Source organism: Mesitornis unicolor, unplaced genomic scaffold (genome assembly GCF_000695765.1).
Source record: "Mesitornis unicolor isolate BGI_N332 unplaced genomic scaffold, ASM69576v1 scaffold53607, whole genome shotgun sequence".
NCBI lineage: Eukaryota > Metazoa > Chordata > Aves > Mesitornithiformes > Mesitornithidae > Mesitornis > Mesitornis unicolor.
The window spans coordinates 1-17,158 of record NW_010199492.1 but is presented as its reverse complement, the minus strand read 5'-3'; the positions used below and the strand labels follow the sequence as shown (position 1 = coordinate 17,158).

The 17,158-nt window shown below is 49.4% G+C and overlaps 2 protein-coding genes across 3 annotated transcripts; one reads left to right on the top strand and one right to left on the bottom strand.

Moving 5' to 3' along the window:
* Window positions 1–613: 613 nt before the first annotated feature.
* FBXL15 (F-box and leucine-rich repeat protein 15) lies at window positions 614–2,720 on the top strand. Its single transcript, XM_010189451.1, has 3 exons — window positions 614–864; window positions 1,599–2,101; window positions 2,453–2,720. The coding sequence occupies exons 1-3, from the start codon at window positions 682–684 to the stop codon at window positions 2,640–2,642; spliced, it is 876 nt and encodes a 291-aa protein (XP_010187753.1). The 5' UTR covers window positions 614–681; the 3' UTR covers window positions 2,643–2,720.
* A 998-nt stretch (window positions 2,721–3,718) lies between these two features.
* On the bottom strand, window positions 3,719–11,112 carry CUEDC2 (CUE domain containing 2). 2 transcript variants are annotated; one of them, XM_010189449.1, is made up of 9 exons: window positions 11,019–11,111; window positions 10,014–10,157; window positions 9,654–9,715; window positions 8,078–8,211; window positions 6,762–6,951; window positions 6,539–6,599; window positions 6,372–6,440; window positions 4,657–4,717; window positions 4,114–4,260 (listed from the first exon to the last, which is right to left on the bottom strand). In XM_010189449.1, the coding sequence occupies exons 1-9, from the start codon at window positions 11,090–11,092 to the stop codon at window positions 4,114–4,116; spliced, it is 942 nt and encodes a 313-aa protein (XP_010187751.1). In that variant the 5' UTR covers window positions 11,093–11,111. The 2 variants fall into 2 exon arrangements, with proteins under 2 accessions (XP_010187752.1, XP_010187751.1); XM_010189450.1 differs by lacking the exon at window positions 6,539–6,599 and having other exon boundaries at window positions 3,719–4,260; window positions 6,372–6,433; window positions 6,781–6,951; window positions 11,019–11,112.
* Between the last annotated feature and the right edge of the window lie 6,046 nt (window positions 11,113–17,158).

The following is a 17,158-nucleotide window of genomic DNA, read 5'->3' as shown; positions in this document are numbered from 1 at the left end:
GGGGAGGAATGAGGCCTCCTCGGCTGCGGGTTCTGCTAGGGCCGAGTCTATCCGTGGCCGTCGTGGGACTCCGGGCAGCCGGGACGTCTCTGTTTCTTCCTCGGCTCCTGCCCTTCTCCTTGGCGCCCGGAGCTGCGGCCTCATTCCCGCAGCGATGCCGTGTCCCCGCTCCCCGGGGGGGAGCTCTCTGCGGTGAGCCCGGAGCCGTGTTGCTCCCCACGGGAGGAAGCAGGTGCTCACCCTCTCCCCTTTGTAAGGTGTCCGAGCAGTTCGGTGCTGGCCGCAGGGACCAGGTGCCAGGTAGGGCGATTCTTAGGGGTGGAAACCAGGCACAGCTACCGTGCGGGTGGTGTAGCAATACTGCAGCAGTCACTTGCTGCTCTGCAGAGGGACGGGGACTCCTCGAGCAGTTGGTGGGGAGCCCCACCTGAGCTCTCCTGGAGGGCAGCGCAGGCAGGTGGATTTGGATGCCTAAGCAGTGAACGTCCCAGGCGGGGGAGGAGGTGACGCAGGTGACAGGTGCGTGTCCCACTCGTGGCTAGCTGGGGGCTTTTACCCTGTGGGCTGACTGTGGAGACACTGCTGAGTCTCTCTTTCTGGCTGTTCCTCCTAGAGGCACCTGGCAGTAGGCGTGAGGTGATCTAGCCTGGCTTTCGCCGTAGCCCGGCTCCCTGGTCTCTGATGATGAGTTTGATCCCCTCCAGGGGATGCCTCCTGGACCTGCCCTGGGAGGACATCTTGGTTCCACATATCCTCTGTCATCTGCCACTGCAGCAGCTCCTGAGCCTGCAGAGGGTCAGCAAGTCATTCCAGTCTCTCATCCAGCTGTACCTGGCCAACATGCGCTGCTTTGACTCAAGCCAGGTATTGGATGGCTCTGAAGCTGCGGGAGACACAGATGTCTTACTGCTCTGGAGCTAAGAGGGAAACATCTGAGTATGCAGGGAGAAGAAACCCCTGGGAAGAAGGCTGGTTTCTGCTCAGGAGCTCAGGTTGTGTCAGACTGGACAGATGGGCTCAGGGAGGAGAGGCGGTGATTCAGGGCCCAGCAATGCCAGTCTTTAGCAAGAGGCCTTGGGAGGAGAGAGCGTGGAGGCTGCACCCAGGCCATTATGGGGCACCAGCTGGCAGAAACACAAGACAGCTCTAGTGACACAGCCTGTCCTGTCTGCCCTCATGGAAGTTGTGCAATAGGGTGGGTCTGACGGGAGATAACTCTGTGCCTGGTCTTAAGGGAAGGCTTGTGCCAGCCCTGGGAGACTGCCTGAGACTTGGAAAGACAGGAGTAGCTGCTGTTCTGTGAGGCCACAGAGTTGGTCTAGCAAAGGGTCTTTGGAGAGCAGAGGTGTGGGGATCATAATGAATATATGATGCAGGGGTGATGATGGGGGATGGATAAGCTAGAGCATCTCTAGTTTGTGGCAACAGCCTTGACATGTGGGGAAGAGAGCCTGACAGCAGGGTTTGCCCTGGGATGAGAAGAGGGTGGCTGTCACAGTGGAAGAGAGGAGGGGAGAGAGTCTCGTGAGGATCAGGCTGAGCCAGGTTGATCCGAAACCTTGGGGGGATGCCTCATTCTCCTTGGGTTCCTCTCGCAGATCGGACCTGCCATCCCTCGAGCTGCTTTCATTAACCTCTTGAAGGACAATGAAGTTCTGCAGCAGCTGGCACTCCAGAACTGCTCTGACTGGCTGACGGACAGGGAGCTGCTCCCAGTCATCGGGCAGAACCACCACCTGCACCAGATCCAGCTGAAGGGCTGTGCCCAGCTCAGCCGCCACGCGCTGGTGGGTATCTCGCTGAGCTGCCCCAACCTGCGCCGGCTCTCCCTTGCTCACTGCGAGTGGGTGGACAGCCTGTCCCTGCGCAGCCTGGCTGACCACTGCAAGGCGCTGGAGGCTGTGGACCTGACGGCGTGTCGCCAGTTGAAGGACGAGGCCATCTGCTACCTGGTGCAGAAGTGCAGCAGGCTCAAGTCTCTGTCGCTGGCTGTCAATGCCAACGTGGGTGATGTGGCTGTTGAGGAGATTGCCAAGTGCTGCCCTGAGCTGGAGCACCTTGACCTCACTGGGTGCCTGCGAGTGAAGAATGACTCCATCAGGTACTGAGCAACGTGGGGAGCTGGGATGGGGAGAGGAAGAGAACCAGAGAGAAAAGTTGTATTTCCTCATGCTGAAAGCAATGAGAGCTCAGTGGGGAAGAAACCACTAGCAGACCTTTCAAGATAGGCACTATGTGCTACTAACAGCAAATTTCCCAGCATGTCATGGAGGGCAGGTCTGGGATCCAACCACATCCCTTGAGTTAGACTTGGATGACTGGGGTGCTGCTCCCAAAGGATGGTGTATACGTGGCAGTCATGAGCACTGGGCTGCTGGGAGTAGAGAAGAGGGTGAGCTGTGTACTGGAGAGTCCTGGCTTGCAACCTGCATGTGCTTTGCTTTCTTGGCAGGGTCCTGGCTGAGTACTGTCCCAAGCTGCGCTCACTGAAGGTAAAGCATTGCCACAACGTGGCTGAGTCCAGCCTGAGCGTCCTCCGAAGCCGTGGGGTGGAACTGGATGTGGAGCCTCCACTGCAGAGGGCTCTCGTTCTCCTGCAGGACGTGGTTGGCTTCGCCCCTTTCATCAACCTCCAGATCTAAAACTGCTGCTGCTGGGGAGGGGGGGACTGAGGCGACACTGGGATCCTGGGAGGATGCCGGAACCGGCTACTGCGGAGACATGCAGAGGGAGAGGTTGGTCCTGCTGGCGAGGCTGGCCCAAGTGGAGCTCACTCTTCTCTCTGGGGCTGTTTAGCAGCCACTGGGTGTTCGTGAGTTGGGCTTTGTTGGTGCCTCTGGGGAAAGTAACTCCCTCTGCACTGGCATGGAGAGCGCGACTGGCTTGCAGGAACACCATGGTGCTGAACAGGCCTTGGCCAGGCCAGCTAATAGATAGGATTTATTATTTGTTGTAATTTTAAATCTCTAAGTGGCAGCCGTCCAGAGAGCAGGAGAGTGTTTTATGGAGACTGACCCCTGGGGTGGGTGTGTGGGACATGCCAGCAGAGCTTCTGGGAACAAATCAGGCCAGCTGGAGCCGAAAGAAGAGCTGCCAGCCCTCCTCCTGGGAGTGGGCAGGTCTCCCTGGGCTCCAGGAGGAGGGCAGTGTGAGCCCAGCTCCAGCCTACAGCCACTGTCCAGCCTGGCACCAAAGGGCTGGCATGGCCCCAGTAGAGGCAGTGTGTCTGTCCAGCCCAAGGGTTTAGGCTAGTGCAAGGCAGGAGTTGTTTTCATGCTCCTAACTGCAGTTTCACTGACAGAAAAGCACCAAACATAGCTGTGCTGTCACTGAAAGCAGCTGGGTCATTGCCATTTGTTTATTCCAGCTTTTGTCTTAAAAATTTCAGTAGCACCCAGGGCTGCTAACTATATCCTGCTCCGTCTTGTGTGGCTGAAGCTTTGGCACTCAACAGCAGTAAGAAATGGCAGTAGCCCTGGCGATGCTGTCAGCTGGAGTTTATGGTGTGCTGCAGGTTGTGTTGGCAGGGAGAGCCTAGCTCTGGTCTCGAGTTCAGCCTCAGCCCTTGAATCCGCTAGGTGGTTAACCACGCAGCAGCTACATCTTGTGGTGAACGTGAAGAAGAGGGTAATTAGGGGAAGAGAGGATAACCCTGCTCCTATCTTTGGCCCCAGGAGGGACTGGAGGTGGTGTCAGTAAAGCATGTGCATGCTCTGGCTGAACTACACGCCAACACACATCATCTTTATTAACAATGGCACTCAATTTAAAGCAACAGCACACACAGACTTGTAAAAAGCTTGCTGCAGAAGCACAAGCCGTATCTTAGATCTAAAAATGTCCCATGCAAGAAGTAACAGAGAATGCACAGGCCCTGAAGAGCCACTGCAGTGTGCCCCTGGGGGCAGAGGGACAGCTACACAAGGAGGGAAGGCTCCTCCTTGTCAGTCAGGTTAGTTGAGGAAGCTGAAAGCAGTGTCCTGGCTCCCAGGTTAGTTCCAGTTAGTGACAGGTGGAGAAGGGTGGAGAAGTCCCCTCATCCCTAGTGCTGCATGTCCATCCTGCCATGCCTGGCCAGTGAGGTGGAGGCTGTAGAGCAAGAGAACCTGGCCATCAGTGGAACTTGTATTTTCTGGCTGGTTTGAGGCTGATGTAGGTTCTCTTCATCTCCTCGCTCTCGGGCTTCTTGATGTCTTTGTACCTCTCTCCCTTTGTACTTACCACCTGGTTATCAATATAGCGGATCAGCTTCTTGGGAGCCTGGAGAGGAAAGACATTAACATCAAGTGGATGGACAGCCACGCTGCCAGGGAAAGGGAGGGGACAAGCAGAAGCAGAGCTGTGCTCTGGGGGGTGGGTGCAGAAAGATTAGGGTGGGCTGCTTTACACATCCTTTGTGTTGGGAATCTTGGCCAAAACTGGGAAGGAAGCTGTCTGATGGTGGAGAGCTGGAGCTATGCTAGTCAGGAATGGTTGGAACTGACAGACCCTGCAGCACCTTAGCTAAGCTAATCCTCCCTCTTTGCTGACTAGCAGCCTCTGTGAACAGTCCTGCCTTGGGACTGCCCCTTTGCTTTCTGGACTTGCAACGTGACTTTTAAACCTTGTAGCCAAAGGACAATCAAACTGCTGGTGAGCTGCTACTGCTCTTCTTACCTCTTTGGGTGGAGCTGGCCGATGGGTTTTCTGATCATCTGCACTATCCACCATCATGTACCTGAAACACAAGCAGCATTTAATGAACACTGTAACATGTATTGCCTGGGGCTATTCACAGCCTATATCCTTTCTTCCCTGTCTGGTTTGTGGCTGTGCAGTAAGTCCTACTTGCTTTGATTGCAGCTAAGAGCACTGAATGTTCCCTGCTGGATGAAACGGGCAAGAAGTGTGTCATACTTCTGGTGAGAATCCATCAGGACTCTCCTGGAGTAGCATCCTTAGCTGTATGTGAGGGGTATTGAAAACTCAAGGCTGTTGAGAATGCTGATAGCCCCTGCAAGAACTGAGAGAGATGCCAGCATCTGGTGTGCTCTGCTGTTGGGGCAGCTTTGCTCCTTCTCAGCCTGAGTGATGGCAGCCAAAGGAGGCAGAGGTGACATTACAGGACCAAGCTGGCTGCTTCTGCTCTTAAGAAATGGTGTTCCTTTCACATTCCATCTACTGCTTGACTAGGCAGCAGGTTTGTGCTGGAAGCAACTTCATAAGAGCATCACCCTGTGTGACTGAAACACCAGGGCCCAAGCATTTGCTTGCTGTACTGCTGAGTTACTACTCCTGAAACTCTGGTGCTGGTTTAGTAGGCAGACAGCACAACTGACTATGACTTCTTCCCTCAGTAGTTAGTATAGTTGCTCCTGTATACCTTCAGCTATGGTGATTTGCTCTCTGTACCTGTGCTTGAGTGATGTTTAAAGTACAGGATGTTGCCAAAATGTCATTAAAATTAAGTTCCCAGAAACATCACTAGCAGCTTGTGCATTTTTTTGTTCCCTTGCATGCTACTCTGAAACAAGGCTGCACAGAAGATGGGCAAGGACAGGGATTGCAAATTCTGCCTGGATGCCATTCTGCCTTGCTTTATCTTCCCTAGCCCATCCGCTGTTTATTCCATCACTGAGGAGGATGTGAAATGGTGGAAAAGACATGGCTGGATAGACATGTGGAATCTGCATGCTCGCAGGAGGACACACTCATGAAAGCTGAGATCTTACAGCGGATTGATGAAACCACAGTGTGGGTTCTCCTATTGAGAATTAAATGCTTTTGGAAATGAATAAAGGTAAACCAATCTAAAGCCACATTCATTCTCAAGAAGTCCACAGGGGGACTTAAGAGAGACTTCTTGAAATGTATTGAATTCATGCCTTCAGCAACTGAGATTTAATCTTCCCAGTGTTGCTGTACAGGCAGTCTCTTAACGATATCTTTAGCCTTGTTTGGACTGTCTCCAAGGAGGGAGGTATGAATGAACTGCTGTAGTTTTACAAGTCACCATGTGTTACCTGAGCTGCAGCACAATGTTTGTGCCTTGAACCTTTAACCAGGACCTCAGCTGACAGTACTGTGATTTACACTTCACTTGCAGGAGGCTGAAACCTAACACACAGCCAGCCCTATGACCCAGCTGGTGCAGGTAACCTGTTTCTGTGCCAGAGCTCTGAAAGAAACCCAACCTTGTTTTTTCCCACTTGATGATTGTACTTGTGCTTAGATGTGTTCAGCTATATCCAAATCAGCTTCACAGCATTCTTTCTAAGTATCATACACCCCATGTTCTTTATAAACCACATTGTTATTCCAACCTTCCCCAAACTGCCGCCTCCTCTTTTCCTGGGAGCAGAATAAGGGGTTCTTTGCTGCTGGGTACTTACTTCTGTAGGATAACCTGTTTTAGTTCCTCGTGGTTGGGTGCTCTGCGGGGCCGTGCCAGTTCCTGGGAGGAGACAAGGTGGGTGTGTGAGTAGCACAACACAAGGGGTATACAGGTACCTCCCTGCTAGCTCATTGAGCCCAGCTGCTGATGGGACACTCCAGCCCCTGTGGGAATAGGGGTGCCAGCCACAGCTCTGCTGGGGTGCTGGCTCGCCTGTGGGCACAGCCTGCATTCAGAGAGTCAAGGAAGGGAGAGGGGCTGTTGTTCTGGGAGAACCCCCCCAGCTCATTGTGTGGAAAGCTGCTGTGGTCAAAGCTTCTCCATGCAGCAGACAGCTGGGACATCGGTGTGTCCCTGAGCTCTGCCCTGCTCCTTGGCCTGCTGCCACCCAGCTCAGAGTACAGTACCTTCACACTCACACCTGCTGAGCTAATTTCCACCTTCTCCTCCACAATTAACTGCACTGCCTCCTCCAAGTTCCCCAAGGCCATGGCAAGTGCCTTTTCTGCCTGGCTCATGGTACAGGCCGGGAACATCTCCAGTAGCAGCTCCACTCCATCCTTCAAGTCATCGCCTTCCTAGTTGGAGCAAGAGACAATTGGGGAAATGGTGAGGACTGGGCTATTGAAAAGGGTGTCGCTGGCTTCGCATGGTCAGGAAATTCAGCTTGCCCTTAGCCGAAGGCTCTCTCTCCTTACGAGCATGACTAAATCCCATTCCTGAAGCCAACAGGGGATTGTATCTTTGCAAGGACAAAGCATCACTCTTTCTTAATCACCTCTCCCTGTATTTCAACTTTTTTTAAAGTAGGGCTGCTGTGAACTAGTTTACTTGTGTGGCCATGCTATGTCTCCTTAGGAGTGAACTTTCTGGGCACTCTGGTGTGAATGCTTGAACTCCCCCTCACCTTGGGAAGTTATAAGTGCTTTGATCAGAAAGGGAAGGGACTGCTGAACAGTGACCTATGGCTACATCAGAAGGAAGTGCAGCAGCAGCAGCATTTGCTGGAAGGCTGTGGACACAGAGTAATTGCGCTGCAGAGCAGGAAGAGATTGGTACTGGAGAAACAGCAAGCAGAGTATGAGTTGGGGGGGGCATCTGCCAGGTGCTACAATGCCTGTAGCACAGCTCATGCTGAATGGTGCTGTAGGATCAGGACCACTGGGCCAATGACTCGGTGCTGTGTAACTCAGTAAATGCACAGCACAGAAGGTCACTGAGGGTGGGACCGGTGTCTCTGGGACTGACACACAGATGTAACCGCTTCCTGTGCAGATACTGCATGACAGCTGGGGAGAGAAATGGTGATCCAGCTCAAACTGTGGAGTGAGGCTAGGGAAACAGGGTGAAGTGGGGTAGAGCCTGGTTAGTACTGCAAAGGTGTCCCCACAGTGCTGCTGAGGGATCTCTGAGGACACTGGGATGGGTTATTTCAACCACTGCTCTGGCTCATCTTTCCAGTGGCTGGAAAGGATGAGCCAGAGCAATGGCTCATACTCTTCTGCCAGCACATAATTTTCTGTTTCCGCATACTGACAGAGTCTTGCTCAGGCCATACAGCAGAGATCACAGACACCAGTGTTGCTGTGTCACAGCCCCTGCTGTGGTTCCTTCCAGAGCCAGAAAATGCCCTCAGGTGGTGCTGGTAGCCTAGTGCTGGGTGACTGTCCCCAGTGCTCCTGCTCCTCTGCATGGTGCTCATACCTGGGCCCTGGCTCCATCTGTTGGAGTGCACAGCCTTTCCCCGTTGCAGGCTCCAGCTCCAGGCTCCTGGCCCTTGGTCAGGTCTTCAGAGGGTGCTTCACTCCCACTTTCCACAGCCTTTTGGCCAGGTTTTTCTTAAAGACATAGTGATATCTCCTAAGAACAGTCCCACTAAAGCTAGATCTCTGTGCTTTCTGTTCACATTAGGTTGCTAGTGCATTGAGTGCCAAAGCTAATCCCTTTTTAAGTGACAAGACTGGGATACTGTTCCTCCTGCCCTCAGCGGGGACAGCTGCAGCTCTGCTCACACTGACCTGCAGGAAGGCAGTGCTAGTGCACCCTGGAGTGCCCGAGCACTGCACTTCCAGGGCTTACCCAGCATGGGTAATTCAATTCTACCTGTCAGTTCTTGGTCCTCTGGCGCTTTGGCTGTGGACACTTACAGTATTTTTGTTACAATTCTAAGAATTCCCTGATGTTTGCTCTAACTTTGAACTCAGGTGTGGTTTTGATTTTAAATTTGGGAATACACCCTGGTAGTCCCCAGACTGTATGTGAGCCAGCAAATCCTGTGATCAGGTTACTCTGATGCATCTCTACAGGCTCTTTCTGTGTCACTGTAAGAAGAATCATTTCACCTCTGTTCTGTCTTCTCTAAAACTGGGATGGTGCTGTCCTTCCACACTCTGGCTTATATCAGGATCCTCAGAGGGTTCGATGCAGGGGGCCAGAGCAGAGCAATAGGTTTTGTCAAGTTCAAGAAAGCAGGAAGTAAGGTAAGACTGGGCTGTCTGTTCTACGCTGTGTAGCCTTCGGGCTCCTGTTAAGACAGCAGTGATGTTGCTTGATAAGCAAACTCCAGACCAGTGTGTCCTGAAAGGTTTAATATCCAGGCACTTCACCCATCTTTAATGGGAAGTACCTTGGGGGCCGATTAGTATTGCAATCCAGCTGATCTGGGAATGCTGAGATTAGAAAGGGCCATTAGGATAGCATAGTCTTCTGCAGTCCTGCATAGTGCAGGCTAGAGCACACCATTGCTGATTTTGCATCAGTGGCAGGGTTCATGGGTGAATGGGAAGTGAACTTTGAGGATGCTCAAAGTCTGGAAGTTATACACATAATCAGCTAGATTCTCTATTTGATGATACACCTGGCATGGGCTGTCCAGTTGTAGTGTTGCTTAGGCAGATGGCTACCAGAGGCAGGCAGAAATCCTCACTTCCAGAATTAACCTCCAGTAGAATTTCAACAAGCAGCCCCGTCTCTGCTATTTCTTCCTAATTACTCTGGATTTGATCTCAACAGAGGTATCTGGAGATCTGGTCCACTGATTTTCATTCCAGTATGACTTGGACAGTATTCCACATGACTCAAACCTCCCATGTATTGATATCAAGAACCTGACTGAATATTACCAAAAAAAATTGTCAACCAATTCAGGCTACCCTATGAGATCCTAAATGCAGCAAACAAGGTTAGATTTTATCCTGTGACATTGCTCAACTCCAAACACCAATACTGAAAACATGTACAGAATATACTTTCTTATGCTCAAATTGTCTATGTAACTCACCTTTGTTGCGAGCTTCACCAAGCCTTTCTGAGAGGGAGAACATCATTTCACAAACATTCCCGCTGCAAGAGAGAGGCTGTATAATTAGCGTGAGGACTAAAAGCAGCAGCTACCTCTTTATAGAAAGACAAGGCTTGATAGGAAGCACAATAAAATAAACTTGTATTTCAGATGGCCAAGGACCAACTTGCAAACTATACTGGGATTAGCATTTGTGTATTCAGGCAAAGCCTGACTTATAATGGTTTGGTACCAATACTCCTTCAAGCGGGTGTAACAAAAGAATTTATGGCACCTGGGGGCTTGGGTCCAGGTCCCCATTGCATGGCATGCACATACAAAGCAGTAACATGCACGTACCTGTGAATTTCTGCAAATCCAGGAATATATGCCTCCATCATTTCCACAAAGGTGTCCATGTCAAAGGTCTCCTCAGAGGACTCTGGTGAACCCAGCTCTTCCAGGACACCCGTGATGTAAGAGAAGAAAACATCATCCATCCCACTGGAGACAGAGAGAACACAGGACATGGCAGCAGGGTCAACAGGCCCTTTTCCTCTTTCTTCCTCTCCATCCTTATTCCTCCTAACTTTAAGTCTTTATTCTAAGAGAGCAGCAGCAGAAGCTATGTGCACTGTATCTTATGGCAGATCAGTAAAGCCAGGTAGCAGGCGGTCAGTGACTGAGTGGGAAGCATTTACAGAAAAAATACTGCCTGCTGTCCTCCTTCCTGGGCAACACTGAACAGAAGCCCCAGCGTGTGCCCAGAGGCTGTGCTCCTGTAGGTGCTTCAGTGGAGCTGGCCACAATACTGCAGGTGCTGAAACCTCGACTTCTCTATGCTGACCAGTGTTTCAAGTGAGGTCATCATATTCTGTCATGTTGTAATTTCTACAGGATGCAGCATTCTCCACTTGCTGCTCTCCACACTTGTGTCACTGCTGCCACCGGCTGTAAAACCAGCTGCTGTGTTCCAGCCTCAAGGTGGCTGCATCTCTGCATGCAGGCAGCGTTCAAAATAGGGAGAGCCCTGATGCAGCATTATGCTGCTCAGAAAGCCCTTTGGGAGCGCTGTGGAATGAAGGGAATCCCGTATTCTAATGTGTATTACTGGACAGGAAATTAATCATCTTGGTTGTCAAAGAAATGACATTGCTAGATTGCAATGCTAAACGATAGTTGTTCAAGTGTTCACATCAGAGCCTGTGCAAATCACCTGCATCCTCGATCTGACTTAAGGAAATGCAACATACAGCACAGGAAAGCTACAAAGCTCCACTCAGAGTTCAGTATATTCTGCAGAGGGACAATTAACACAGAGCTCAAGCCAAAACAATTATATTGGATCTTCCTATCTCAACATACCTGAGGTCTGCAGCAGGGATGTGGGACTGGATGAAGCATGTCAGTGTGTCTCGAATGATTCTTTCAGGCTCCATGTCTCTCTAAACCTTTTTCTCTAAAAAAGAGGAGGAAAAAGAAAACACAATTTCAAAGGCAAGAAGTAGATCAAAACATCAACAGGATCAAAAGGTAAGCACAGTACAAGCAAGTGTGCTTTTCCCATCAGAACAATTCACAAACTCCTCCTATGGGTTTTGTCATCCCTGGGTAACAAGAGGCAAAGATATCCACAAAAAGCAGTAGTATGAGGATCCACTGGAAACACCAGCCCAAAGCAGCCCAATCTCTTGGGTCTCTCTTGCTTGTGTTGATGCTGGCAGTATGCAGCTGTACTGTACATTTAAAATGTTCCCTGCAGGAAGCGACGCTGGAAATGCAGATGTGTCCAGCTGCAGGACCTCAGGGACACCTCCTGAAATGGAACGCTGTGCTGTCCGGCAAGGAAGCATCGGGTAAGTGGGTTTGCACGCTCAGGGCAGAAAGGGGTGGACCTTCCAGCTAAGAGCATTCACAGTGATGCTTGGACGCAGGAATTAGTGGGAGGAAGGGTAATGTCTCCTCAGGAAAGGACAACCTAGAGCGTATTTTACAAGCAAATACCAAGCAGGGCACAGACAACCAGTCTGCCAGCCAAAATATCAAAGGTCTCCAGGTCAGGCACGGGCTGCCAGTGGAATCCTGTCCCAACAGGACCTCGTTGTTGTGCTCTGTAAATGAGCCATTCTGCAGTTGATGCAGCTGCAACAAGGGGCACTTGATAACCCAAAACTCAGGGGAGTTCTAAGAATCACAGAGCTCCTACAGAGGCAGAGGGGGGCCGCCCACAGCCCTCCTTCAGCAATCAGGATTGGGCCTGGACTGAATCAGGTTGAGAAAAGCTGTTCCTTAACCATTCCTTCCCTCTGGGATCTACAAAGCTGCTGGGTGAACAAACTCCTGGTGTAAGCACCGAGTTCTTCCAAAGGAGGAAACCAGCCCTGTGTATAGAGCAACCCATGTGGTCATCGGCTGGAGAGCTTCCAAAGGTCATCATGCTCCCACCAGTGCAGTCCCTTGTGCCAACCGCACCAGGATCTGACTGGGTCTGTTTGATACAGAACTCATGGAGCAGTCCCGTAGGTTGCCGAGAGAGAAATCCCATGTTCTCATGGGAATCAAAACGGTTTGGCATTTCCCGAGATGTGACTTCCAGAGCTAGCAGGATATAAACAAATCCACCCCATGGCACTCAGCACTGCTCTGGCAGGGCCCAGAAAGAACCAAAGTCCAGCAACTTTTTGGCAGGTCCACCTGCAGTCTTGAGGCCCATTCAAGCTCTGCGCTGCACTTGTCCACTGCTGGAGGTGCCAAGAGCACATGTGCACTCCTCTGTGGCTGAGGGGAAGAAGACCCAAGCCAGCCAGACCTGCCTCTGGCTGGGGTCACGCTGAGGCTCCAGTGACTCATCTCTCGCTACCGAGGGAGAAAGCTGTGACACAGGCTTATGCAAAAGCGCTCTGCTGGGTGTACAGCATCCCACATTGCATCTCCCTGCAGTGATTCCCCATCAAATATTCCCAGTCTGTGCTCTCCTGCTGCTCAGGGCTTTAAACAGATACAGGTTTTGCTGCCTGAAAGACCATCTCTTACTGAATCCCTGTGTTAGTGCCATTCCCTGGGGGCAGTAGGGAGACAGGTAAGGAAAGCACCTCACAGCAGCAGGACACAAAGAGTGAGATGTACTCATACAGAACTGCCCCTTCTTTACACGTGCCTCTCACCTGGGGAAATGAATGATGAGTTAAAAATGTCGTGCCACTATATGACCAACACACGTATTCAAAAGCAGCATGTGCAGAAATAGCCAGAGGAAGGCAGCATCAGAAAGGATTATGTGTTTACTGTTTCTGTCTTAAGTTAAAAAAAAATCTCTGCCTTCTATAATTTCATTTACAAAATTCCCGTTTCACAGCATTAAACAACAGTCCACGCTTTTTCAGGTAGGAGCTCTTCATGCAAATACCCAAAGTGAGCTCCTTAGCTGCTTTTATTTTTTCAGCCTCACGAGGATCCTTTGTTTGCATTCCTTGCACTTTTGCAGATGCCATGGCCTGCAAGCGTGGAAGCTGGCTGTAAAAACAACCATGAGTGAAAACACCTCCCCAGTGCCCATTTGTTATTTCTGTATGTTTTCTGTGTTCTCTAGTGGTGTGACAGAACCAAGTTGATCTTTGTGATTTTTGCAACATACCCAGTAAAAACAGTGAGCTTTGTTCTGCCCTTCTCAGACACCAAAAAGCCAGTGATAAGATTGTGAATCTCACTGTTGGCAAGAATACTGTCCTAAGCAGCAGGGTTTCCCCTCATTTTAAGCTGAATCTGCAAATGCTGACAACCACCAAGCCTCCTGAACTTGCATGTAAAAAAAGTAATTTTCATTTTTACAGAAATCAGGGATGGGAAATCAACATATGTGAGTCAAAATGTTCTTACTACAGTCACTACTAACAAGAAGAATGCTTATTTCCTTCTTACTCAGAGTTTTCATGACATCCTTGGAACCGGAAGTCTTAAAAGATTTTGTCCATTTCCATGAAACAGTCCAATATTCTGTAAGAGATAACTGTACAGTAACCAATAACATTTCCTGACAACCCAATTACCTGAACAATAGAGCACAATTCACCATGTCAAAGGCACTTTTGTGAGGTCCATAAATTAGCTGCTGGTAATTTATTCTGATCAATAGAACAGGCAAAGTCACTCATCTCCTTAATCAAAGGCACTTGCAGGCAAGTGTGAGACTGGGACATGAGAAACAATGAAAAAAATAATTCACCAACAGGAGTATCATAGCTACAGCCACTTCCTGGTCTTGAATCCCCTCCTTGACCTCTGACAACCACAAGAAATCCAGGTGTGAAATGTTTGAAAATATTCAGGTGTTCTCCTGTGGAGTTACCATGCTGTATCTGAACAAAAGCAATTTCCTTGTGTCTGTGGAAAGATGGCAGCAGGTTTTAACCATCGCATATAAATTCTCTCTGGCGTCTCAGACAAATCCATCCGCCAGCACATTCGGATTTAATGTTTACACGCAGAGAAAGCAAGCTGCCACCTTTAGCCTGCCTTTGGAGAAAGGAAACCCTTTAAACGACAAAAGCAGAGTCTTACACTGAAGGACAGAAAGCAGCCAAGTGATCAAGTATTTCGCCACAGGTCAGCCATGACCCTTAACTTAACATCTGGGGGATCTGTAATGCACAGTGGTCGTGGTCGAATGCGGTTTGTGGAAGTGAGGTTTGTGGAAGTCAAGTAGTGTAGGTCCTCCAGCCTTTCCAGTTCGGTGTGTATTTCCTTGAAATAGTGGGAGCCGATTAAAAAACCTTCGTACAAATACTTTAAATTAGATTCCTTGGGGAACAAGCTGACGTTGCTGCATGTTCCTCCTCACATACCCAAGTTTAGAATGACATAACTCAGGACACCAAACCACCTTAGGTATTATACCCTCAAATGCAACTTTTTTCCAGTGGTGCCCTGCAATAACAGTTAAGTGGGAGATTCACTAGAAAGGCTTGTCCTATGCGCACAGTTTTGTGGAAGAGTGATTTATAAAGCACTGAATGATCTAAAACCCAGAGGCAGGAGAAATCACTCTCCAGTGAGCTCAATTTTACTGAAAAGGTGCCATCAACCCTTTAAACTTCTAGCCATAACTGTGATGTGGATTTTAAGACCACTTCAGTAGTTCTCAGCTGAATCAATTATGTTTATTAAAGTCCTTCTCCATTTCTTGTCATTATAACGTAGGGTCTGCTTAACATGTTGCACAGAGCCTATTTTTTAAAACATACGGTCAAGAAATGGTATTCCTATTGCTCTGCCCTCAGCTAGAGCCTCACAGTTCTGCACTGTCAGAACAGGAGACCTTCAACCCTCAGAAATCCTTGTCACTTTTCAGTCAATGCAGGGGTTTATTACTAAAGAGTGTGCAGTGGAGCACTGTATGTCCTCCCATTTAGACAGGCTTGGTTTGAAATACCAGAAGTGCTTAATTGATCCACATATCACATGGCATTCCTATTTCCTCAGCTAAGGCAAAGAGAAGTGGTATCAGTTCTCAACATATGAATGTGAAAATTATTCATTTTCTGTAGGAGATACTTTGGCCAGCAGCTCAGCATTTTGCCATCCCTGTTGTCTGTCTTGAAAACCAGGTAATTCCCATCACACTTGCATTTTCGGTCCTAACATGTCTATGTCAAATTTTTGATTTTTTTTTTTTTAGTAAAACAGCTGCAGAAAAAATAACCCTCTAAAAGTACATTTATCCTTGAAGCGTATGAAATATGCACTTAGGCTATACTCAGTAAAAGTTGGCTTCTTTTTGAGCAATTCATATGAACCTGTCTTCCTTCAAAAAGGGGTGAAAACCTGAAATGTTTGCAGACAGCTAGATTGTTTCTGAAGGCTCAACTCAAATTTCAGTAATCATTCCCAAATGGTCAACGTGATGGGATGGGGATGATTGTGCCTTGGACCATATTAACAAGACAGTCTTGAGGAGAGCAACTGATGAAAATACTTCTGAGCTAAGAGGAGGTGCCATTCAGATGTGTATCAACTTTTATGAGATCATACATTTGCTTACCAATGAGTTGAGGTTTCTGCAAGTGGAAGATGATGGGTGTTGCACGCTTTGATGTTTCGCAGAGCAGGGTAGACAAAGTTTAGGTAAAAGCGATTCAGATGAAGGATTGACTAAAACACATTGAGAAGGTTCCTTTAGCTCAAGTTTCAGTAATTATTCTTACATAAGTCATGGCCCAAGGATGGTTCACTGTGCTTCCTCTGAAAACTCGTTATGAGAAAGCAGAGAGCACGTCTCATGCAGCTCTGTCTGTGTGTGCATGCACGTGCCTGTGCCTTGGGAAGTGCGGATCCTGGGATCTAAGGACCTCTCGGCATGGCCTGCTACACACAGCCTGAGAGGAAATCTCTCGAAAGCCAGGCCTGCAGGACAGAGAGTGAGCGAGCTGTGGCTATATTCCACTGAACTACTTTACCTCCTGAGACTTTGCTGGCTTAAAAGAAAACTTTCCAGGCTGAGTAACACCTTACAGATGTAATTTCCACGCTCCTATTTTCTGTTGTCCTTGCTAAAGAAACCCCTGAAAGGACTTTCACAGCAAGGTTGCTATGGGGAAGGAGGCTGAGGTCATTGTGCATGTTAACACAATAAACTGCTTAATGCTCTAACATTGAAATAAGGCTTCTGTTACTAACTTAGTCCCACTAAATTACGGTAATAGCAGATAGTAATGCTAGTGGCCAGATTTCTCCCTCCCCCTGGACAGCTGCACTTCGGTGGTGCTCTGCTGACACAGGGACCTTACCTGAGCAGAAGGACTGCCTGTGCCAGGACCTCGTCTCGCTGCCAGCACTTACAAGTGACTTCAGTGCCTGCGGAAGAGTCAATGGTCCATGCTATGCCTGCTTGGCCCAAGCCCAGAGAGAGTCCTTTATGGGAAAGGAAGGCTGAATTAGCTGGACAGGAAGCACAACAGCATCCTCTGTGTATCAGTGTCTTTACGCTATCATTGATGTCACTTGTGGCTGTTTCCCCTAATGCAAAGGATATAGCTTTATGCTTTGGGATGAAATATGCTACGTGAAAGGCTAACTTGGATGTGAGAACAGCGTAACTTGTCAGTCTTCAAATTCACTGCCGTGCTGGGATGCTTCTCAGCATTTACAATTTCTGCACTAAGGCCTGCAGTTGTCTCTGAACTTCCCCAATGTATCCCACAAGCATCAGTGGCCTCATCACCACTGCGAAGCAGAACTTGTTTCTGGTGGCTTTAACAGGACAGACCAGAAAGCGTTGGGTTTCCCTGCTGTGGGGTTGTGGCAGCCAAATCGTCACAGAGCCCCGGGCTGGGCGAGCGGCCGGTGTTTATCCTGAGCTGTAACATCATACCCAGCTACCGGCCGAGCTCCTCTAGGATGTTATTTACTTTCACCGCGTCTGCTCCCCCTCACTAGCAGACAAGATGATCTCGGGGTGGGGGGGGCCTTGAGAGAACTTGGCAAGAACACCCCAACCCAACCCAACCCCA